The 24810-nt window shown below is 42.4% G+C and overlaps 1 protein-coding gene across 1 annotated transcript; it reads right to left on the bottom strand.

Annotated features, from left to right (window-relative positions):
- Window positions 1-227: 227 nt before the first annotated feature.
- LOC138786724 (zinc finger protein 268-like) lies at window positions 228-3844 on the bottom strand. The gene has a single exon (XM_069963732.1). It carries the CDS (start codon window positions 3743-3745, stop codon window positions 1784-1786), a length of 1962 nt encoding a protein of 653 aa, XP_069819833.1. The 5' UTR covers window positions 3746-3844; the 3' UTR covers window positions 228-1783.
- Window positions 3845-24810: the final 20966 nt, after the last annotated feature.

Genomic DNA, 24810 nt, shown 5'->3' with positions numbered 1-24810 from the left:
AGCTTCCTATTGTCTAAAAATAATGAAATATAGTTTAATAAATACCGCCAACATAAAGTAGACATGTTGCTAATGCTATTTAATATATAAATTATGTGGTATAACCATTTTCTGTATAAGCAGAAAAGTTTTAAAGTTGGAAAAATGCATTTTTTCACAATTTTTCACATTATTTGGTTTTTTTTCATAAAGATTTGTTATGAGTATCGACTCCAATTTACAAGAAATGTAAAGTACAATATGTCACGAGAAAACAATCTCAGAATCAGCCGGATAGGTAAAAGCATCCCGAAGTTATTAATGAATAAAGTGACACTGGTCATATTCATAAAATTTGCTCCGGTCCTTAAGGCCATTTCAGGCCCGGTCCTTAAGGGGTTAAAGATGTGAAATGGAGACTGACACACAAAATGGCAGCCAATATACTTCAAATAGCCACCATTTAGTCCCAGCATTACAGTTTGCAAATGTAAAATAAGTCACTTGGGGAGAAGGAATCCTCTTTCCAGTATCATATCAGCAATGCTGTTTTACTGAAGACTTCAGAAGAGAAGGATATAGGGGTAGTGATGTCTGAGAGAGTTATGCAGGTGTCACACACGGCAGTTTTTCAGTTAAAACCAGAAGCAGATAGAAAGTAATGGGCAAAATAAAAGGAAGTCCTTGTCTCTTTCCTGCCGGATCTTCTTCTAATTTGGGTTTGTTTGAACCTTTAATGAGCCGCAGTAATACAGTCCGGCCCCTCACACGTCTGTGTCAGCATTTACTGTCAGGAAACCATCAGGATTATCTGATCAGGAAAATCAATGTGTTGTAGTGTCAGGATTTCTGGATGATTTCCTGATGTGCATGAGGAAAGTGTCAGTAATTCCTGATGCTCCCATAGACTTCTATGGCGACAGCCGCTCAGGAAATCCAGATGACAATAGGACGGGGTCTATAATTTCCTGACCTGAACGGACACAGGAAAAATCCTGCAGGTGTCACTGCCCAATACAGCCCTATGGGTCAGGAAACCGTCCAGAAATCCGGACAGATATTCATGAAGTGTGAAGGGGGAATACGGCTGTATCCATGTTTCCCAGGACTCTCTAGGGCGGTATATACAACTTCTGCAGCCGCGGGGAATCAGACGCTGAGCCCTCGTGTTCAGATAACATTGCTGACATATTTGCTGAGCACTTCACCTTCAAAGCTTCATCTTTATTGTATCCAAAAACACATAACAGGACGTAGAGGAACACACACTCCCTGCCAAGGCCTTGAGAAAGCACTTGATAGCAAGAAACAGTTGGCAGGGAGTGTGTGTTCCTCTACGTCCTGTTATGTGTTTTTGGATACAATGGCGCGGTATGAAAACTTCTTGTATATACTTATATGGACCTATGTGTTAAGCTGAGCACCATCTATAGCACTGACACCTGGGACCAGTAGTGCCGATAGTTTGCCGAACACTAGTCTTGGGTCTTGATGAGAAGCAGTGACAACATCATAACCGTATATATCCACATGAGATTTTATTAACAATCAGTAACAAGTTTGGAGCTGCGGTATATGATATCTGTATTACCGCCAGATCTCCTATACACATGGGGAATACATAGCTGCGGTATATGATATCTGTATTACCGCCAGATCTCCTATACACATGGGGAATACATAGCTGCGGTATATGATATCTGTATTACCGCCAGATCTCCTATACACATGGGGAATACATAGCTGTGGTATCTGGATTAGATTTGCTTTTATATAACAAACGTGTGAGTGATCATTGAGCACTTTAAATTGGCTTCTCCCTTGAGTGAATTTTTTGGTGAATAATAAGCCTAGTTTTCCGCGTATAACATTTTCCACATTCTGAACATGAAAATGGCTTCTCCCCTGTGTGAGTTATTTGATGTGTCATAAGATGTGATTTATTAGTAAAACATTTTCCACATTCTGAACATGAAAATGGCTTCTCCCCTGTGTGAATTCTTTGATGTTTATAAAAATTAGCTCTTTGACTAAAACATTTCCCACATTCTGAACATGAAAATGGCTTCTCTCCTGTATGACATCTTTCATGTACAGTGAGCTGTACTTTGGCAGTAAAACATTTTCCACATTCTGAACACGAAAATGGCTTCTCTCCCGTATGGGTTCTTTCATGTACACTGAGCTGTGATTTCAAAGGAAAAGATTTTCCACATTCTGAACATGAAAATGGCTTCTCTCCCGTATGAGTTCTTTTATGTATACTGAGCCTTGATTTCAAAACAAAACATTTTCCACATTCTGAACATGAATATGGCTTCTCTCCCGTATGAGTTTTTTCATGTATAATAAGCTGTGATTTTAAAGTAAAACATTTTCCACATTCTGAACATGAAAATGACTTCTCTCCTGTATGAGTTTTTTCATGTAAAGTAAGTGTTGATTTCAAAAAGAAACATTTTCCACATTCTGAACATGAAAATGGCCTCTCTCCTGTATGAGTTTTTTCATGTCTAGTAAGGTGGGATTTCAAAGTAAAACATTTTTCACATTCTGAACATGAAAACAGCTTTTCCCCTGTATGAGTTTTTTCATGTACAGCGAGGCTTGATTTAAAAGCAAAACATTTTCCACATTCTGAACATGAATATGGCTTCTCTCCTGTATGAGTTCTTTCATGTACAGTGAGCGTTGATTTGCTAATAAAACATTTTCCACATTCTGAACATGAAAATGGCTTCTCTCCTGTATGAGTTTTTTCATGTACAGTGAGCCTTGATTTTAAAGCAAAACATTTTTCACACTCTGAACATGAAAATGGCTTCTCTCCTGTATGAGTTTTTTCATGTCTAGTGAGAAGTGATTTTTGAGTAAAACATTTCCCACATTCTGAACATGAAAATGACTTCTCTCCAGTATGATTTCTTTCATGTAAAGTGAGTTTTGATTTCTCAGTAAAACATTTTCCACATTCTGAACATGAAAATGGCTTCTCTCCTGTATGAGTTCTTTTATGAAAACTGAGCTGTGCTTTCCTAATAAAACATTTTCCACATTCTGAACATGAAAATGGCTTCTCTCCCGTATGAGTTCTTTCATGTAAAACGAGTTCGGATTTAAAATCAAAACATTTCCCACACTCTGAACATGAAAATGGCTTCTCTCCCGTATGAGTTCTTTCATGTAAAGTAAGCTTTGATTTACAAGTAAAACATTTTCCACATTGTAAACATGAAAATGGCTTTTCCCCTGTGTGAATTCTTTGATGTTTCAAAACATCTCCTTTTTGAGTAAAACATTTTCCACATTCTGAACATGAAAATGGCTTTTCCCCTGTGTGAATTCTTTGATGATGTAAAAACCTTGATTTTTGAGTAAAACGTTTTCCACATTCTGGACATGAATATGGCTTCTCTCCCGTATGGGTTCTTTCATGTAAAGTGAGTTTTGATTTCTCAGTAAAACATTTTCCACATTCCGAACATGAAAATGGCTTCTCTCCCGTATGGGTTCTTTTATGTAAATTGAGTGCTGATGAGTAAGCAAAGCATTTTCCACATTCTGAACATGAAAATGGCTTCTCCCCCGTATGAGTTCTTTTATGTGAAGTAAGCTTTGATTTATCAGTAAAACATTTCCCACATTCTGAACATGAAAATGGCTTCTCTCCCGTATGAGTTCTTTCATGTAAACTGAGCCCTGATTTGAAAGCAAAACATTTTCCACATTCCGAACATGAAAATGGCTTCTCTCCTGTGTGAGTCATTTCATGCCTAGTGAGCCTTGATCTAAAAGTAAAACATTTTCCACATTCTGAACATGAAAATGACTTCTTCCCCGTATGGGTTCTTTCATGTATGGTGAGCTGTGATTTCAAAGTAGAATGTTTCCCAGATTTTGAGCATGAAAATGCTTTTTCTCTTGTGTGAGATTTTTGATGTTGCACAAGTTGTGATTTTCGTGTAAAATATCTTTCACATTCTTGGCATGAAAATGGCTTCTTCGCTGTGTGAAATTTTTTATGTTTGACAAGATCTGATTTGCGAGCAAAACATTTCCCACATTCTGAACATGAAAATGGCTTCTCCTTATTGTGGTTAATCTCTGGTGGATCAGTAGCCAGGACTTGTATAGAAGGATGAGATGGCAGATCTTTGCTGTGAGGGGCTGGGGGTATATCTGGGGGAATAGAAGGTTCTTCATATGTATCTTGTGTGATCTGACCATCTGCTGTAATATCTGGAGATATCTGATGTCCCTCTGATCTCCGGGGACACTCAGCTGCCAAGAAGAAAGATGGTTTTATTATTATTTAATAACATAATGTTACATTTCTATTGATCATTGATTCATCCTGACTGTGAAACCTGGACAGATAAGAATACTAAGTGTCCTATTACACCGAGCGATTATCAGGTGATTGGGGCGGATATCGCTCCTGTAATAAAGACAGTGATCAACCAATGAGCGGCAATCGTTCCCTTGTCAGCTGATCGTGGTTTTAAACCATGACACTCATCAGCCTGATGGAAGGGGTACTCGCTGTATAGAGAATAAGAAAGATGATACTTACCTTTCCCAGCTCCCCCAGTGTCATCCTGCCTTGTCTCTGTGTCCCCCGCTGTCCTGTCTTGGTCAGTGATTGGCTGAGCAGCTGTGACTGCAGAGACTGGTTCAGAAGTGTCAGCAGCAGCTGTAGTCAGTGGGGGACGCAGAGACAAGGCAGGAGGACACCGGGGGAGCCGGGAGAGGTAAGTATCATCTTTATTATCTTACCCCTTTAATCCCTTCACGACCAAGGACGTAACTGTACGTCCTTGGTCGGGTAGGGGAGTTCAGAGCGGGGCTGCGCAGCGACCCTTCTCTGAACCGACATGATCCCGGGTGCTATTAATAGCCCGGAACCGCAGCCATTAGCGGGCGCAGTCCAATCGCCGGGCCTGCTAGTGAACCATTTACAGGGGCTGGCTGGCAAATTTTAGCCTGGGGGGGCAGGCACACAGCACCGGCCCATGAGTAGCCGGCTAGCGGCCCATCCTTCAAGGACCACTCTGTCCCTTACATATTATTACCCTCCCTACATCAGTGCAGGGAAGGTAGATGGTAACTCGGACCTGTACTTCCTCCAGCAGCGATGTTCAGACAGTTCAGATAACATCTTCAGCCCTTCCAGTGATTTGTAAGCAGGGAATTCCTACTGCTCTCTGTGTCACTTTCCTGTAGGAGGCTATGTTCAGACGCTGTATGACACTGGCCGTTCTGTGACCCGGCTGGTGTCCGATAGGATCATCCCAGCCGGTACTGCCGGATGATCTTCAGCACTGTTGAATTCGGATGCGGGCGCATCCGTGCATGCCCGCATCAGAATTCCCAGCAGCTTACATTGGAGCGTGCGGCCGGAGCCGCACGCTCCATTGTGTGAACTGACAGGGTTTTCTGCGGCTGCTATTCAATGAATGACATGCCAGTTTCTTGCGGCGCCGCTAGGGATCCCGGCCGAAGTGTATACTAGAGTATATAGTGATGTGTATTACCTGCTGATGGGAGGGGCTGCTGATCCTCCAGCATCACATCCTTGTACTGATCCTTGTGTCCTTCTACATACTCCCACTCCTCCATGGAGAAATAGACCGCCAAATATACCTTAAAAGACAAGACAAGCTCACTTAGGGGTCACGTTACATGCTATCCATAGAAGTCTATGTAGATGGGAGGGGGAGGAGGAGGATGAAGCTTCCGAGTGAGATAGATGTAAGAGACACAAACATGGCGGCCGCAGTATTATACATGTCCCAACAATGAAGCTGTAACACTCCGGGCTTATTCCCACCTTCCATGCACAGTCTGTAAATAAGGATGATGTGCTACAGCACCGAGATCAGAGTTCCTGGCATCATGTATTATTGTGATGCCGGGAGCTCCGGAACTGTTTGCGCTACTGTACTGACACGCTGTATCAGACGGAAAACATGTAAATAGCTTCGGAGCTCCTGGCATCATAATGATACCTGATACTGGGAGTTCCATATTACGGTCCGTAGCACATTTTCCATGCACAGACCCTAATAACGGAATGTACTACCGCCTCCTAAGAAGGACAAGACGTGGCAATATGGGAATCCATCTGTGGTGTACGGAAGGTGTTAGTGTGCTGCCGGGTTAGCTAGTAGGATAGTACAGTAGCTAAGTGGGTCTAGGGTCACCTGGGCACTGGTTACATTAGCCTGGAAAGGTATAGGACAGCTTGGTACTCCACAAATCATAGAAAAAAGAAAAATAACCCAAGAAGCCACCTAAGCCCGAGTCCAATGCGTTAGGCAAAATACAATAGTTTACTTGAACAATATATTGCAATACAAGAATCGTACTGCAGTAGCAAACAGTTCAGTGCAACGCAGATACTACAATCTTGAAAAACCACGTAGGTGCTTGCAGTTGAGGTAGTAGTAAGGTGCTAAGAGAAGGGTGCTTTGCAGTAAAGTGAGTGGAAGAGAGGAGCTGCCAGAGGGGCCTTGTCCAGTGTAGAAGTGTACTCTGCCAAAAAGTTAGAGTTGTGTCAGGATGACATCTTTGCGAAGCGTTATGCGCCCCTCGGCTTGTGCTGTGCGGCCGAGAAGGCGCTGAAATTCTTATGATCTCCCTGTGTTTTGTTTTGCTGTGTCTGAACACTGGTTTATCTGCTCACTTTGTTTGGTGGACACACACGACTGCACCTGCTGATTTCTGTCTGGTCATGTCACGGTTAATCTGTGTTTTGGTTCTGCTGTGACTGACAGGTCTTCCTGCCAGCGGTCTTGTTTTGTTGTCAGGTGTCTGTGTTTGGAGATCAGGGGAATGGTCCAATTGTGTTCTGGATCAGAGCCCTGGCCTCCTATATAACTTAAGCCCCTATTCCACGGGTCGTTAAGAGGAGCAAACGATCGCTGATCGTCCGGGCAGCCCAATAGGATACAGCAGCGTCTGCTGCCGACGCTCCTATTCAACGGAGCGACGGCAGCTGATCGCTGCTATATCAGTCGCTTGTTTTTCAACATGTACTGCAACGATCAGCCGACATGAAAGATGTCAGCTGATTGTTCTATTCCACAGGACGATTATCGTTCGTAGCGGCCGATATCGCCCAAATACGAACGATATGCGTTCCGTGGAATAGGGCCTTAATTCCTTGACCTCCCTTGCTTGCCGCCTGCTCCTGACCATACTGCCTGGACTTTGACTACGCCTATTGGATTCTGATTTTGTACTTTTGCTGCCCGATTGTTGTGACCCGGACTGTGTACTATTCTTTATTGTGCTTGTCTGTCTTGTTTTGTGTTCCACCCAGCAAGTGCAGGGACCGCCGCCCAGTTGCTCACTGCCATTTTAGGGCAGATTGCAGCAAGTAGGCAGGGACAGTGGGCTGGGTTCAGCGTCAGGGCTCACTGTCTTGTCTTGTTCCTGACAAGTTGTCTATAGAAGAAGAATAGAGAGGGAATACTTATACTCACAGATGACTTCTTTCTGAACTGCCTTTTGTCCCCTAGTTACGGAATACCCGTCCTAGGTGGGCAGTACAAGCCCCAGGCCTTGTTATCTAGGTAAGCAGGCTCCTGAGGTTTTCCAGTTGTTCTGCACTGCACAGTGGAATATGTAAACTTTTCCTTAGTACCTTTGTTCCCCTGGGGTCAGTTCCTATGACTCCTAGGGTAACTGCCCTGCACATTGTAGAGAGGTTCCTGGCATGCACAAGGTAATCCCTGTTTGGCTTCTCACCTCCTGTAGCTAACTTAGCACTGCATCCCTGGTTCTGTTACTCGTAACAGAAAACATGGCTCACTTAGCTGTCCCTTCACACATCCACTCTCTAGAATGATTACCACTAACTGCTCATCCCTGTTAGAGGACCTGGCCAAAGCCAGGTCCTGGCTCGGCTTCTCCAGAGACTTGTTCTGTTTGCTTCCTCTCACACTGACTACAGAATTGAGACTAACAAACTCCTCCCACCAGGAACTATGTCCTCCCTACAGGGGCAAACTAAACCCTTCTGTGATTGGTGGGCTGTGTGTGTGTGGAGAAAGAGAGAGAGTGAAGGATAGGTCAGAAAAAAAAGAGGGAAAAGCACCTGCACCTTTGAGTGGACAAGACATCATGTGATACATAACCATTGACCGTTGAGCTTGAGTTACAACAAACACAATAGTGACATCTAGTGGGAAAAACACCAACTACAGGAAATATCTCATCCAAGTTGTGTGATCCTAAGGGAATTACCTTACTCAGGTGCAATAGGATCTAGGAGCCTGTACTGGGTCACTACACATCTATCAAGGATGGGATATTTTGTATATTTAGTGAAGCCATTGCAATATGGCGCTGACCCTCTAAGCACGGAGAGATGTTACATTCTGTAAAGCTTATGTAAGTAACACTGGTGCTATGCAAGTAACTCTTTTTTTACCTCAGCCAATGAAGTACTGGCACGAGCCTTAGTAGAAGAACACCCGCCTCCAGGATATATATATATACTGAATAAAGGAGATCCACCTTACCCATCAGTGTGTTAGTGTGGTTACTGCGCACTATACACTTATATATAACTTGTAATTCGGAGCAGTCAGTCAGTATGGCAGCACTATGAGGTGCATCCTTATCAAGTCGATAGACATGCTAATAGACAAGCATTTAGTATGGAGTATGAGCGCCATGTGCAGAAATCCCGGCATGTACGCGGCTTGGCACGCTATCAGTCAGGTTATTAATGGCCGTCTGAGGAATCTCTGATGATCTGTCCATGCAGAGCTCCTCTGTGATCCTCCTTCCATCATTCCAGGTCATCACTGATCTCCCATCCACTGGAACGCACAACATTAATCCGCACTGACTAGAGATGAGACACGTTGTCAAAAATTCTGTTGGGCAGGTTAGGAACCATAAGGAACTGCACCAAAACAGTAAAACAATTGCTGAGCGGTTTTGGTGCAGTTCAGCTGTTCGCTCATCAATACTTACCTGTCCGCGCTCCCCCGGTGTCCTCCTCTGTGTCTCTGATGTCTTCAGCCGCCTCTGAGGTCAGGGATTCTGACCCTCTCACGTGTAGTGATAAGTAACATCAGGGGACGTCACACATCACACTGTACTGACCCAGTCCCATTTCTGAGGCTTTCGCTCTGCTTTTTATGTCACTGAAGCCCCTCCCACATGTCACAGATTGGCGCTACGATGGGGACGGCTGGGGCGCCCCTTTCTTTTTAGCGCTTGATGCGTTATTCACACACAGTTTTTCTTTTTTCACTCTCCTTTCACCGGTTTTACTATTAAAGTCAATGGACTTTTTAATGAAAGAGACACCTTCTAAACTAGAAGAATGTACCAGCGGCCGTCATTGCACCGACCGGCAGCCAGGACAGCTAAATGACGTCTGAAAATTACAAACGTCATTTTAAACGGAGCTGTAAAAACGCTGTGTGAACAGAGCCTATAGGCGGATTTCATTGGCTGCTCCACTCCGGGCTTCCTAGCAGCCAAACTCAGATCCTGCCGGACCCCCGACCCTGATCCGAGCGTTTAGTGTTAGTATTAGGGTTGGGGGTCGGATTAGGGTTACTACAAACATCTAACTATCCCCTTCCCACACAACAACCCTAACCCTCGGGGTCGGTGCTAATCAGGAGGGTTAGGGTTGGGGCTGTGGGGAGGGTGTGTGTAATGTACATGTAGCTGAGCTGTATATGTGTAATGTACATGTAGCTGAGCTGTATATGTGTAATGTACATGTAGCTGAGCTGTATATGTGTAATGTACATGTAGCTGAGCTGTATATGTGTGTAATGTACATGTAGCTGAGCTGTATGTGTGTGTAATGTACATGTAGCTGAGCTGTATATGTGTAATGTACATGTAGCTGAGCTGTATGTGTGTGTAATGTACATGTAGCTGAGCTGTATATGTGTAATGTACATGTAGCTGAGCTGTGTATGTGTAATGTACATGTAGCTGAGCTGTATGTGTGTAATGTACATGTAGCTGAGCTGTATGTGGTGTAATGTACATGTAGCTGAGCTGTATATGTGTAATGTACATGTAGCTGATCTGTATATGTGTGTAATGTACATGTAGCTGAGCTGTATGTGTGTAGTGTGTAATGTACATGTAGCTGAGCTGTATATGTGTGTAATGTACATGTAGCTGAGCTGTATGTGTGTAATGTACATGTAGCTGAGCTGTATATATGTAATGTACATGTAGCTGAGCTGTATGTGTGTAATGTACATGTATCTGAGCTGTATGTGTGTAATGTACATGTAGCTGAGCTGTATATGTGTAATGTACATGTAGCTGAGCTGTATGTGTGTAATGTACATGTAGCTGAGCTGTATGTGTGTAATGTACATGTAGCTGAGCTGTATATGTGTGTAATGTACATGTAGCTGAGCTGTATGTGTGTAATGTACATGTAGCTGAGCTGTATATGTGTAATGTGCATGTAGCTGAGCTTTATATGTGTAATGTACATGTAGCTGAGCTGTATATGTGTAATGTACATGTAGCTGAGCTGTATGTGTGTAATGTACATGTAGCTGAGCTGTATATGTGTGTAATGTACATGTAGCTGAGCTGTATATGTGTAATGTATATGTAGCTGAGCTGTATATGTGTAATGTACATGTAGCTGAGCTGTATATGTGTGTAATGTACATGTAGCTGAGCTGTATATGTGTAATGTACATGTTACTGAGCTGTATATGTGTAATGTACATGTAGCTGAGCTGTATATATGTGTAATGTACATGTAGCTGAGCTGTATATATGTAATGTACATGTAGCTGAGCTGTATATGTGTGATGTACATGTAGCTGAGCTGTATGTGTGTAATGTACATGTAGCTGAGCTGTATATGTGTAATGTACATGTAGCTGAGTTGTATGTGTGTAATGTACATGTAGCTGAGCTGTATATATGTGTAATGTACATGTAGCTGAGCTGTATGTGTGTAATGTACATGTAGCTGAGCTGTATATATGTGTAATGTACATGTAGCTTAGCTGTATATGTGTAATGTACATGTAGCTGAGCTGTATATGTGTAATGTACATGTAGCAGAGCTGTATATGTGTAATGTACATGTAGCTGAGCTGTATATGTGTGTAATGTACATGTAGCTGAGCTGTATATGTGTAATGTACATGTAGCTGAGCTGTATGTGTGTAATGTACATGTAGCTGAGCTGTATGTGTGTAATGTACATGTAGCTGAGCTGTATATGTGTAATGTACATGTAGCTGAGTTGTATGTGTGTAATGTACATGTAGCTGAGCTGTATATATGTGTAATGTACATGTAGCTGAGTTGTATGTGTGTAATGTACATGTAGCTGAGCTGTATATATGTGTAATGTACATGTAGCTGAGCTGTATATGTGTGTAATGTACATGTAGCTGAGCTGTATATATGTGTAATGTACATGTAGCTGGGCTGTATGTGTAATGTACATGTAGCTGAGCTGTATGTGTGTAATGTACATGTAGCTGAGCTGTATATGTGTGTAATGTACATGTAGCTGAGCTGTATGTGTGCAATGTACATGTAGCTGAGCTGTATATGTGCAATGTACATGTAGCTGAGCTGTATGTGTGTAATGTACATGTAGCTGAGCTGTATATGTGTGTAATGTACATGTAGCTGAGCTGAATGTGTGTAATGTACATGTAGCTGAGCTGTATGTGTGTAATGTACATGTAGCTGAGCTGTATATGTGTGTAATGTACATGTAGCTGAGCTGTATGTGTGAAATGTACATGTAGCTGAGCTGTATATGTGTAATGTACATGTAGCTGAGCTGTAATGTGTGTAATGTACATGTAGCTGAGCTGTATGTGTGTAATGTACATGTAGCTGAGCTGTATATGTGTGTAATGTACATGTAGCTGAGCTGTATATGTGTGTAATGTACATGTAGCTGAGCTGTATATGTGTAATGTGCATGTAGCTGAGCTTTATATGTGTAATGTACATGTAGCTGAGCTGTATATGTGTAATGTACATGTAGCTGAGCTGTATATGTGTGTAATGTACATGTAGCTGAGCTGTATATGTGTAATGTATATGTAGCTGAGCTGTATATGTGTAATGTACATGTAGCTGAGCTGTATGTGTGTAATGTACATGTAGCTGAGCTGTATATGTGTGTAATGTACATGTAGCTGAGCTGTATATGTGTAATGTACATGTTACTGAGCTGTATATGTGTAATGTACATGTAGCTGAGCTGTATATATGTGTAATGTACATGTAGCTGAGCTGTATATATGTAATGTACATGTAGCTGAGCTGTATATGTGTGATGTACATGTAGCTGAGCTGTATGTGTGTAATGTACATGTAGCTGAGCTGTATATGTGTAATGTACATCTAGCTGAGCTGTATGTGTGTAATGTACATGTAGCTGAGCTGTATATGTGTAATGTACATGTAGCTGAGCTGTATATGTGTGTAATGTACATGTAGCTGAGCTGTATATGTGTAATGTACATGTAGCTGAGCTGTATATGTGTAATGTACATGTAGCTGAGCTGTATATGTGTAATGTACATGTAGCTGAGCTGTATATGTGTAATGTACATGTAGCTGAGCTGTATATGTGTGTAATGTACATGTAGCTGAGCTGTATGTGTGTAATGTACATGTAGCTGAGCTGTATATGTGTAATGTACATGTAGCTGAGCTGTATATGTGTAATGTACATGTAGCTGAGCTGTATATGTGTAATGTACATGTAGCTGAGCTGTATATGTGTAATGTACATGTAGCTGAGCTGTATATGTGTAATGTATATGTAGCTGAGCTGTATATATGTGTAATGTACATGTAGCTGAGCTGTATATGTGTAATGTACATGTAGCTGAGCTGTATGTGTGTAATGTACATGTAGCTGAGCTGTATATGTGTAATGTACATGTAGCTGAGCTGTATGTGTAATGTACATGTAGCTGAGCTGTATATGTGTAATGTACATGTAGCTGAGCTGTATGTGTGTAATGTACATGTAGCTGAGCTGTATATATGTAATGTACATGTAGCTGAGCTGTATATGTGTAATGTACATGTAGCTGAGCTGTATATGTGTGTAATGTACATGTAGCTGAGCTGTATATATGTAATGTACATGTAGCTGAGCTGTATGTGTGTAATGTACATGTAGCTGAGCTGTATATGTGTGTAATTTACATGTAGCTGAGCTGTATATGTGTAATGTACATGTAGCTGAGCTGTATATGTGTAATGTACATGTAGCTGAGCTGTATGTGTGTAATGTACATGTAGCTGAGCTGTATATGTGTGTAATGTACATGTAGCTGAGCTGTATGTGTGTAATGTACATGTAGCTGAGCTGTATATGTGTGTAATGTACATGTAGCTGAGCTGTATATATGTGTAATGTACATGTAGCTGAACTGTATGTGTAATGTACATGTAGCTGAGCTGTATATATGTGTAATGTACATGTAGCTGAGCTGTATGTGTAATGTACATGTAGCTGAGCTGTATATATGTAATGTACATGTAGCTGAGCTGTATGTGTGTAATGTACATGTAGCTGAGCTGTATATGTGTGTAATTTACATGTAGCTGAGCTGTATATGTGTAATGTACATGTAGCTGAGCTGTATATGTGTAATGTACATGTAGCTGAGCTGTATATGTGTAATGTACATGTAGCTGAGCTGTATATGTGTGTAATGTACATGTAGCTGAGCTGTATATGTGTGTAATGTACATGTAGCTGAGCTGTATGTGTGTAATGTACATGTAGCTGAGCTGTATATGTGTAATGTACATGTAGCTGAGCTGTATATATGTGTAATGTACATGTAGCTGAGCTGTATATGTGTAATGTACATGTAGCTGAGCTGTATATATGTGTAATGTACATGTAGCTGAGCTGTATGTGTGTAATGTACATGTAGCTGGGCTGTATATGTGTGTAATGTACATGTAGCTGAGCTGTATGTGTGTAATGTACATGTAGCTGAGCTGTATATGTGTAATGTACATGTAGCTGAGCTGTATGTGTGTAATGTACATGTAGCTGAGCTGTATATGTGTAATGACATGTAGCTGAGCTGTATGTGTGTAATGTACATGTAGCTGAGCTGTATATATGTAATGTACATGTAGCTGAGCTGTATGTGTGTAATGTACATGTAGCTGAGCTGTATATGTGTAATGTACATGTAGCTGAGCTGTATATGTGTAATGTACATGTAGCTGAGCTGTATATGTGTGTAATGTACATGTAGCTGAGCTGTATATGTGTAATGTACATGTAGCTGAGCTGTATATGTGTAATGTACATGTAGCTGAGCTGTATGTGTAATGTACATGTAGCTGAGCTGTATATGTGTAATGTACATGTAGCTGAGCTGTATGTGTGTAATGTACATGTAGCTGAGCTGTATATATGTAATGTACATGTAGCTGAGCTGTATATGTGTAATGTACATGTAGCTGAGCTGTATATGTGTAATGTACATGTAGCTGAGCTGTATGTGTGTAATGTACATGTAGCTGAGCTGTATATGTGTGTAATTTACATGTAGCTGAGCTGTATATGTGTAATGTACATGTAGCTGAGCTGTATATGTGTAATGTACATGTAGCTGAGCTGTATATGTGTGTAATGTACATGTAGCTGAGCTGTATATGTGTGTAATGTACATGTAGCTGAGCTGTGTATGTGTAATGTACATGTAGCTGAGCTGTATGTGTGTAATGTACATGTAGCTGAGCTGTATATGTGTAATGTACATGTAGCTGAGCTGTATGTGTAATGTACATGTAGCTGAGCTGTATATGTGTGTAATGTACATGTAGCTGAGCTGTATATATATGTGTGTAATGTACATGTAGCTGAGCTGTATGTGTGTGTAATGTACATGTAGCTGAGCTGTATGTGTGTAATGTACATGTAGCTGAGGCTGTATGTGTGTATGTACATGTAGCTGAGCTGTATTTGTGTAATGTACATGTAGCTGAGCTGTATATGTGTAATGTACATGTAGCTAAGCTGTATATGTGTGTAATGTAAATGTAGCTGAGCTGTATATGTGTAATGTACATGTAGCTGAGCTGTATATATGTGTAATGTACATGTAGCTGAGCTGTATGTGTGTAATGTACATGTAGCTGAGCTGTATGTGTGTAATGTACATGTAGCTGAGCTGTATGTGTGTAATGTACATGTAGCTGAGCTGTATATATGTGTAATGTACATGTAGCTGAGCTGTATATGTGTGTAATGTACATGTAGATGAGCTGTATATGTGTGTAATGTACATGTAGCTGAGCTGTATATGTGTGTAATGTACATGTAGCTGAGCTGTATATGTGTAATGTACATGTAGCTGAGCTGTATGTGTGTAATGTACATGTAGCTGAGCTGTATATATGTGTAATGTACATGTAGCTGAGCTGTATATGTGTAATGTACATTGTAGCTGAGCTGTATATGTGTAATGTCAGGAGAATTTCTTTGTCTATCAACCACGGGACAACGGATGATCTGAATTGAGGATAAAGTTTATTACTTGTTAACAAGGGCACCAGCTTCCACGAAATGCTTCCACCAAGTGCAAGAAGTACAACGTCTCTTTGCATTATATACCGGATATTTGCGGTTAAGACAGAAGTTACAGTTGAGACAAAAACAGAAGTGAACTAGAGGTACAGGGCGTTAAGCCTCCTGTTTAGAGGTGCAAAGAGCGGTCAACCAGGCATTTTAGCTTTATTTCCACACGTCTGCACCTTTCACAATCTAACTTCTCTAAACAACACTTAACCCATTATATACCTCTTCAAAAACATAGTATACATGTAAATTATGTATATTGCCTCTATAAGCTTCTCAATACTTAGGATTGGGCGCAATCACTTAAGTTTCATTAGCGCATAACTATTCTATGAATATATTTTAGTATGATTAACCGATCAAATATGAATTTTTCTAACATTCCCTCCTGTGCATACAAAATAGAAAAATAGAATCACCAAGAATCCAGCACAAAATGTCCACAATGATATATGATTTCCAATTATACATCTCCGAGTCCATACCCATTCTCACACAATGGAAGGGTTGATCTGTTGATACATCGTTTTAGTCAGCAAAGTGTCAATTAGTCTCTGTATGAGTCTTCTTATGCATGGGATATAGCGCAACATCCACAGGTAGTTAGGATACCTACAACGATGCCTATGGATATTAAGGTCGAAGTTACCAGTCCTGACCACCTTCCGAACCAGCTTCCCATCCAAGAGGTAAACGGATCATCATATCCAGAATTTTCAGATAATTTGTCAGACAGAGCGGTCAATCCTTTGAGGGCTCTTGTGATACTTTCATGTGGTGCTGTATTGTTAGGAATAAAAGTACAACAATACCCTCCTATCATTTTACACACACCTCCTTTTTCTGCCAACAACATATCTAGAGCCATTCTGTTTTGCCAAGCCATCAGCGAGGTAGGCCCTAGTTGTTCTGCTATTCCTTTAATTGCGTCTCTGGTATAGTTTACAAATCTCTGTTGATTATAATATATGTAATTTATCCAATCTACATTCTTATTTATGGTTACCCACCAGAAGATGGACTCCCACCCTGCAGCAATCTGATTTCTGGCTTCGGAACACCTCGGAGAACTCCAGTGCGGTCTATGTAGATACTAGAATCGAAAGCCCCCCTGGGGAGTCCCTCTTCTGCCTCATGGTTCTACTCACCTGTTCTGGCCAACCTTCTGACAGTAAGTGGAAGGGCATGACAAGCTGTACCAAGGCACAATCCCCTTGAGAATTCTGCTCGATTCCAGCCCGTAGTCGATTATCCCCACATAACCACCATATGTCAGACCTCGGGGTTAGTTGGCTTGGCCAGATGGGCAAGTAGTTCCGATCGTCGAGACATCAATTCTTTCTCTACAATATTTATCATGGAGCCTCCCATAGTTGTGTCCATTCCCTGGAAGACTAACACAAGTATAGTTACCAGGATAAGCAATTACCTGTGGTGGTAGGTCCAATGTCTTGGTTGGTGGGAACAAAAGTGACAGAGTTTTACATTTCTCCTCTTTGTCAGTGGGTTTATACCTGTTATCATATAATTTTATCATGCATCGTAGTCCCTCAGGATCGTTCTGATTGTTCAATGGAAATGGGACTGTACCAAGGTGTGGTCTGGCTGTTACACAAGCTATGCAATTCTCTTTTTTAAGGCTCCGTGCCGTATACCTGATCCATTCCAACCATTCATTCTTTTCCTCATATCCTACTTCTAGTGTTAATCTATCTTCCTATGTCAAGTTGGTGAATCTAACAAACTGACCTATTTTTCCTATGGTGGCACCTCCTGGTATCTCTACCTTGGTATTGGTTTTTGCATCTTGTATGATGATAAAGAGATGTCCTACAGGGTCTTTCCCTGAAGCGTCTGCCGCTATTGCATATAATCCCTGATCTGACTTCTTTGGGTTTTTTAATGTGATTAGTAATTCATTGCAATTATCAGACGTTGTACAAGGGGACTTGTTTTTCTTTTTTATGGAAAATCCGTTATACAAATCTTTGTTACGAAAACTAAAAGAGTTACTATAAGGTCTTTCTCTGGTAGTCCACCAGGCTGACATCCACTTGTTGCACCATACGCTATCATAATCAGTTGGGTCGTCAATAACACACATATACTTATCTACCTTTGGTAAGGGCATAGTTTGACCTTGGGATTTGCAGTAACAGAGTACAAAAATCAATCTGTATCGTGGCTTCTTGGCCTTCAATAAAAGTGATATTAACAACTTTAAGGCCTTTCAGATCTCTGTTCTCCTCCCATCTACCATAACTAGTTGGATCCACCTGTTTACCCTGTACTATCTCTTGGAGTATACACATCACTATCCCTAATAGATACATTCCTAATCTGTCTCTTTGCCGGGAGAGGGAAGTTGGATTGGATTCTTCGGCCACAGATTGTTCTGAACAATCACCCTTCTCGGTTGAGACAGGTTATCCCTTCTGAATAACCTCCCTTTGTAGTGGACTTCTGCAAAGAGAACAGATTCTATTCTTTCCCTTCCTGTTCTAGTCTCACCAATTTACAATGTGACCGATGGATCCAAGAGATTCTTTCTGCTATCGTAATGGCGGTGGGAGCAGTGAGTAGGATCTGATATGAACCTTCCCATCTGGGTTTATACCGGTGGTTCTTAACATGTCTGCCCATAATAAGTAGGGGAAGACTTCTCAAACTGCATTTTTTTTTCTTTTTCCTAGGCTGGACATTTCCAAATTAACGCTATATACCTGGGAGAAAGCTCCGACTTTTGCCTAATAGACCACTGAGTGGGCTTGTAGCCAACGATTACTGGAGGAGAACCATTTTTCTTGGTATCGGCTGCTGCTTATGCAGCCTCTCTCCGATACCAGTGACCAATCTCATCTTCTGCTGCCCAGCAGGACGTTTACCTGGTGTTGTCATAGGTGAGGCATCCCTTTTGCCCCTTTAGTCTTCCTAGTCTCTATTACATAGGGCAAATCTACCAGTTATATTGTACTCGTCATCATGAGTCTCACATTTCCTATGGATAATTTCTTTCAAAAGTTACAAATTAAACAAAATTTCTAATAGTAAAAATTTATTTTTAAGTACTGAACACTGTAGATGTACTGTAACACTACCATCCCTCCTGTTGACACATGATTCTATCCATGGGTCAATATTGGAACATCTTATAACATAATTTATACTTATTAGTAGTGATGACCTATAACCTATATCACTTAGTTTCCACTTCCCTTATGCAATTCCAACCGCCTTTTCAACCTAGATACTACACAAATGCTCTAAGCATTTACCATTTACTGATTAGCCCATAGCGGCGATCGGAACCTTTCCGGGCCATCGGTGACCCAATGACCCGGATAAAATGGCGGTCGGTGCTTTCCGAGGACGGCACCGACCGCCATTACTGTAAAAAGTAATGGTGGTCACAGTACCACCGGCCCGATCGCCGTGAACAGCCGGCCGGTAACGGCCGGCCGTTCACGGCAATCAAAGTCCCCACAAGTAATAAATACCTGCTCTGGACCCCTCAGCTAGGTAGCTGAGGGGTCCAGAGCAGTATTTCTACATTACTCACCTGTCCCGGGGTCCTGATCGGCGTCTTCCGGGTTCGCGGCATCCTCTTCTTCTCGTCGGGTCTTCGCTTCTTTCGTGACGTCCCGTTCGGCTTTTTTCGGCACCAGCGTCGTCTTTTTTCGGATTTTTTCGGCTCCAGCGTCGTCTTTTTTCGGATCTTGCGCTCTGCTGCCCTCTAGCGGCTGATAAGTGTAATACACGTATCAGCCACTATAGGGATGTTCAGCATGTAGTAAAAGTTTTTTTTTTTTTCCAAATTTTTTTTTTCTATTTTCCGCACCCTATCGCCGCTGAGTGTTGATCAGCATCGCACAAAAGTGCGCTGCTAATTAGCAACTCCTCCTTTTTGGCGTAGGGTGTTTTTTTTCTATATCCTACTGCCACAGTCTGCTAATAAGTGCCGCACATAAGTGCGGCATTTATCAGCAACACCATTTTTGGCGTAGGTTTTTTTTAAACTACTTACTGTAAAAAAACACGTAAAAAACACTACATTACACCACACTACATTGAATAAAGTTTGACACTACACCACTACATACCCCATATACCAATCCCTATATAAAAGTGGCCCCCGGCGTGTTTTCGGTATCGGACGCATACGCTATTATTGCCTCTGACCCCGAAACAGCCAGTGAGGATGAATGGGGGGATCCTTCGTTCCTCCATTCATCCTCATCATCCAGTGACATGTCTGGGGGTAGCGTAGCGTACGCTGCCTCCCAGACACGTCTTTTCCGCCAGTACCGTCCCAATAAGAGATGACGGTATGGCGTGAAATTCTACTAACTCTGTGACAGTACCTCTGGGTACACTTACAGATATAGGGTACGTGCACACTGCGGAATGGCGAAGGATAACCCTTTGTGCATTCCGCAGCTGGCACCCACTGGCGGACTGATGCAGGCGCGTGTCTCCACCCGTGTCATAGACTCCATTCTATGCACAGGCGGATTCCATCGTTCGTCCAAAGAAAGAATACGTTAGACGGAGAGCGGAATCCGCCTGTGCATAGAATGGAGTCTATGACACGTGTAGAGACGTGCGCGCCCGCATCAGTCTGCCGGTGGGTGCCAGCTGTGGAATGCACAAAGGGTTATCCTTCGCCATTCCGCAGTGTGCACGTACCCTTAGAGTGTATGAAGGAAGGGACACCCGAATCCAGCCCCCAGATGCCTCCACAATGCCCCCCCCATCCTCCGAGTTAGTGGGGAGATCATTCGGGAACTGATCTTCCCACTGCTGGATAAAGGTCACCACCTGTACGGGGATAACTTTTATACCAGCACCCCCTTTTCCGGTCCCTCGCTGCCCGAGCTACTGTAGCTTGCAGCACAATCCGAACATATCAGAAGTAGTAATAGAGCCCTAATATTTAGCAGCCATGGAGCGGACCCAGCGCTTCTGGATATGAAGGACCCCGTATCGCACCAGGACAACATTTTCCAGGTGACGTCCCCCACACTGGAAAACAGGAGACCCCAGAAGAAGTGCAGGGTGTGGGTAACAGGGGGATCAGGAAGGACACCATTTTCCAGTGTGACACCTGTCCTGATCACCTCGGCCTCTGCATACTGGATCGCTTCAAGGCGCACTACACGTCATTGGGGTTCTACATTATCTATATTCTGTCCCTTATTCCTATTTCAGGGTCACGTTGATCCGGGGATTATTCTGATCGCCATTATGGAATCGGGAAGGAATTTTTCCCCTGTGATGAGGCTACTGTCGTCTGCCTCACGAGGGGTTTTTTCCTCTGGACAACACAGGTTGAATTTGATGGACACCTGTCATTTTCAACCTTATAAAATAATAATTGGCCTAATACCCCCAATAAATTAGAATTGTCCTTTTTCCCAGCTAAGTAGGTATGACCGCCATTCCCATTAGAGGATGCCATGATGCAATTACAAAGCCTCTGTGCGGCCAGGACAGTAGAAACCCCCCACAAGTGACCCCATTCTGGAAACTACACTCGATAAGGAATCTAACAAGGGGGCAGCGGGGATATGGCCTCCTGGTGACCGCCACATTTGGGACATGAAAATGAAAAAAATTGTATTTTTTATTTTCACGGCACATGTTCTACACATGTGCCCATCACTAGTGGGGTCCATATGCTCTCTGCACCCCTCGTTAGATTCCTTATGGGGTGTAATTTCCAGAATCGGGTCACTTGTGGGGGGTTTCTACTGTCCTGGCAGCACAGGAGCTTTGTAATTGCGACATGGCCTCCATCCTCCATTCCAGCCTCTAAATGGCGCTCTGTCCTTTTGGTGACTTGCCCTGTGCCCATATGGCAAATTATGTCCACATGTGGGGTATTTTCGTACTCAGGGGAAACTACCCTACATGTTTTGCGTTTATTTTCCTTTTTAACCCCTTGTGGAATGGAAAAAAAATCAAGGCTAGACCAACATTTAGTGTAATTTTTTTTTTTATTTTTACACTAAATCATTGATCTTGTCATGATTTTTTCATTTTCACAAGGGCTAAAAGATTAAAAAAAACACAAAATGTGTAGCGCAATTTCCCCTGAGTACGGAAATACCCCACATGTGGACATAAAGCGCCGTGCGGGTGCAGGGTAATCCTCCGAAGGGAAGGAGCGCCATTTGGTTTTTTGAGGCTGGATTTGGCTGGAATGGATTTCGAGGGGCCATGTTGCATTTAAAAGGCCCTGTGTTGCCAAGACAGTTGAAACCCCCCACAAGTGACCCCATTATGGAAACTACACCCCTCAAGCAATGTAACAAGGGTGTAGTGAGCATATGGACCCCACTAGTGTGGCGTGAAAATGAAATATTACATTTTTTACACTATAATGTCGGTCTAGCCTTGAATTTATCATTTTCACAAGGGGTTAAAGAGAAAAAAAAAAACCACAAAATGTGTAGAGCAATTTCCCCCGAGTCCGTAAACCCCACATGTGGACATAAAGCGCCATGTGGGCGCAGGGCAAGCCTCCGAAGGGAAGGAGCGCCATTTGAATTTTGGAGGTTGGATTTGGCTAGAATGGATGATGAACGCCATGTCGCATTTACAGAGCCCTCGTGCTGCCAAAACACTGGAACCCCCCACAAGTGACCCCATTCTGGAACTGCACCCCTCAGGGAACCTAACAAGGGTGCAGTGAGGATATGGACCCCTTGATGACGGCCACATTTGTGCCATGAAAGTGAAAAAATGGAATTTTTCACTTTCACGTCACATTGTTCCACATTTGTGCCCGTCACCGGTGGGGTCCATATGCTCACTGCCCCCCTTGTTAGATTCCTTGAGGGGTGTAGTTTCCAGAATGGGGTCACTTGTGGGGGTTTCCAGTGTTTTGGCAGCACGAGGGCTCTGTAAATGCGACGTGGCCCTTGAAATCCATTCCAGTGAAATCCAGCTTCCAAAAGCCAATTGGCGCTCCTTCCCTTTGGAGGCTCGTCCTGCGCCCCCTTGGCACTTTATCGCCACATGTGGGGTATTTCCGTACTCGGGAGAAACTGCGCTACACGTTTTGTGTTTTTTTTTTCCTTTTATCCCTTTGTGAAAATGAAAAATTGAAGGCTAGAACAACATTTTAGTGTAAAAAATACTTTTGTCTTTTTTCACACTACATTGTTCTGAAAATCTGTGATACACCTGTGGGGTCCAGATGCTCACCGCACCCCTTGTTACATTCCTTGAGGGTGTAGTTTTCTAAATGGTGTCCCCTTTAGGGGTGTTTTTTTAGGTTTTGGCGCCCCAGAGCCTCTGCCAACCTGAAGTGGTACAGTCAGAAATGACCAAATATAATGGAGCCATTGAAATTCACTAGGCGCTCCTTTATATCTGAGGCTTGTGGTTGCGTCAAATAGCGCAATAGGGCCACATATGGGGTATTTCTATAAACTGCAGAAACAGGGCATAATTATTGGGGTGCATTTCTCTGGTAATAGGTGTATAATTATGAAAAATATTGGATTACAATAAAATCTCTGCACAGAAAATTAAAATTTTCAAATTTCTTACGCACTTAGCTTTTATTTCTGTGACTCCCCTAAAGGGTTAAAAACACTTTCTGGATATGCTTTTGCAGAGTTTGGGGGGTGCAGTGTCTGAAATGGGGTGCTTTGTGGGCTTTCTAACACACAGTCCCCTCAAATACACCTGAACAGGTCCCTAAAAATATCTGATTTTGAAATTTTACTGAAAATTTGGAATTTGCTGCTAATGTTTTAAGCTTCCTATTGTCTAAAATAATGAAATATAGTTTAATAAAAGCCGCCACATAAAGTAGACATGTTGCTAATGCTATTTAATATATAATTTATGTGGTATAACCATTTTCTGTATAAGCAGAAAAGTTTTAAAGTTGGAAAAATGCATTTTTTCACAATTTTTCACATTATTTGGTTTTTTTCATAAAGATTTGTTATGAGTATCGACTCCAATTTACAAGAAATGTAAAGTACAATATGTCACGAGAAAGCAATCTCAGAATCAGCGGATAGGTAAAAGCATCCCGAAGTTATTAATGAATAAAGTGACACTGGTCATATTCATAAATTTGCTCCGGTCCTTAAGGCCATTTCAGGCCCGGTCCTTAAGGGGTTAAAGATGTGAAATGGAGACTGACACACAAAATGGCAGCCAATATACTTCAAATAGCCACCATTTAGTCCCAGCATTACAGTTTGCAAATGTAAAATAAGTCACTTGGGGAGAAGGAATCCTCTATCCAGTATCATATCAGCAATGCTGTTTTACTGAAGACTTCAGAAGAGAAGGATATAGGGGTAGTGATGTCTGAGAGAGTTCTGCTGCTGTCACACACGGCAGTTTTTCAGCCAAAACCAGAAGCAGATAGAAAGTAATGGGTAAAATAAAAGGAAGCCCTTGTCTCCTTCCTGCCGGATCTTCTTCTAATTTGGGTTTGTTTGAACCTTTAATGAGCCGCAGTAATACAGTCCGGCCCCTCACACGTCTGTGTCAGCATTTACTGTCAGGAAACCATCAGGATTATCTGATCAGGAAAATCAATGTGTTGTAGTGTCAGGATTTCTGGATGATTTCCTGATGTGCATGAGGAAAGTGTCAGTAATTCCTGATGCTCCATAGACTTCTATGGCGACAGCCGCTCAGGAAATCCAGATGACAATAGGACGGGGTCTATAATTTCCTGACCTGAACGGACACAGGAAAAATCCTGCAGGTGTCACTGCCCAATACAGCCCTATGGGTCAGGAAACCGTCCAGAAATCTGGACAGATATTCCTGAAGTGTATAGGGGGAATACGGCTGTATCCATGTTTCCCAGGACTCTCTAGGGCGGTATATACAACTTCTGCAGCCGCGGGAAATCAGACGCTGAGCCCTCGTGTTCAGATAACATTGCTGACATATTTGCTGAGCACTTCACCTTCAAAGCTTCATCTTTATTGTATCCAAAAACACATAACAGGACGTAGAGGAACACACACTCCCTGCCAAGGCCTTGAGAAAGCACTTGATAGCAAGAAACAGTTGGCAGGGAGTGTGTGTTCCTCTACGTCCTGTTATGTGGTTTTGGATACAATGGCGCGGTATGAAAACTTCTTGTATATACTTATATGGACCTATGTGTTAAGCTGAGCACTATCTATAGCACTGACACCTGGGACCAGTAGTGCCGATAGTTTGCCGAACACTAGTCTTGGGTC

This window comes from Dendropsophus ebraccatus, chromosome 3 (assembly GCF_027789765.1).
Source record: "Dendropsophus ebraccatus isolate aDenEbr1 chromosome 3, aDenEbr1.pat, whole genome shotgun sequence".
In the NCBI taxonomy this organism is placed as follows: domain Eukaryota; kingdom Metazoa; phylum Chordata; class Amphibia; order Anura; family Hylidae; genus Dendropsophus; species Dendropsophus ebraccatus.
The sequence above is the reverse complement of the archived record's forward strand: the minus strand, read 5'-3'. Positions and strand labels throughout refer to the sequence as shown.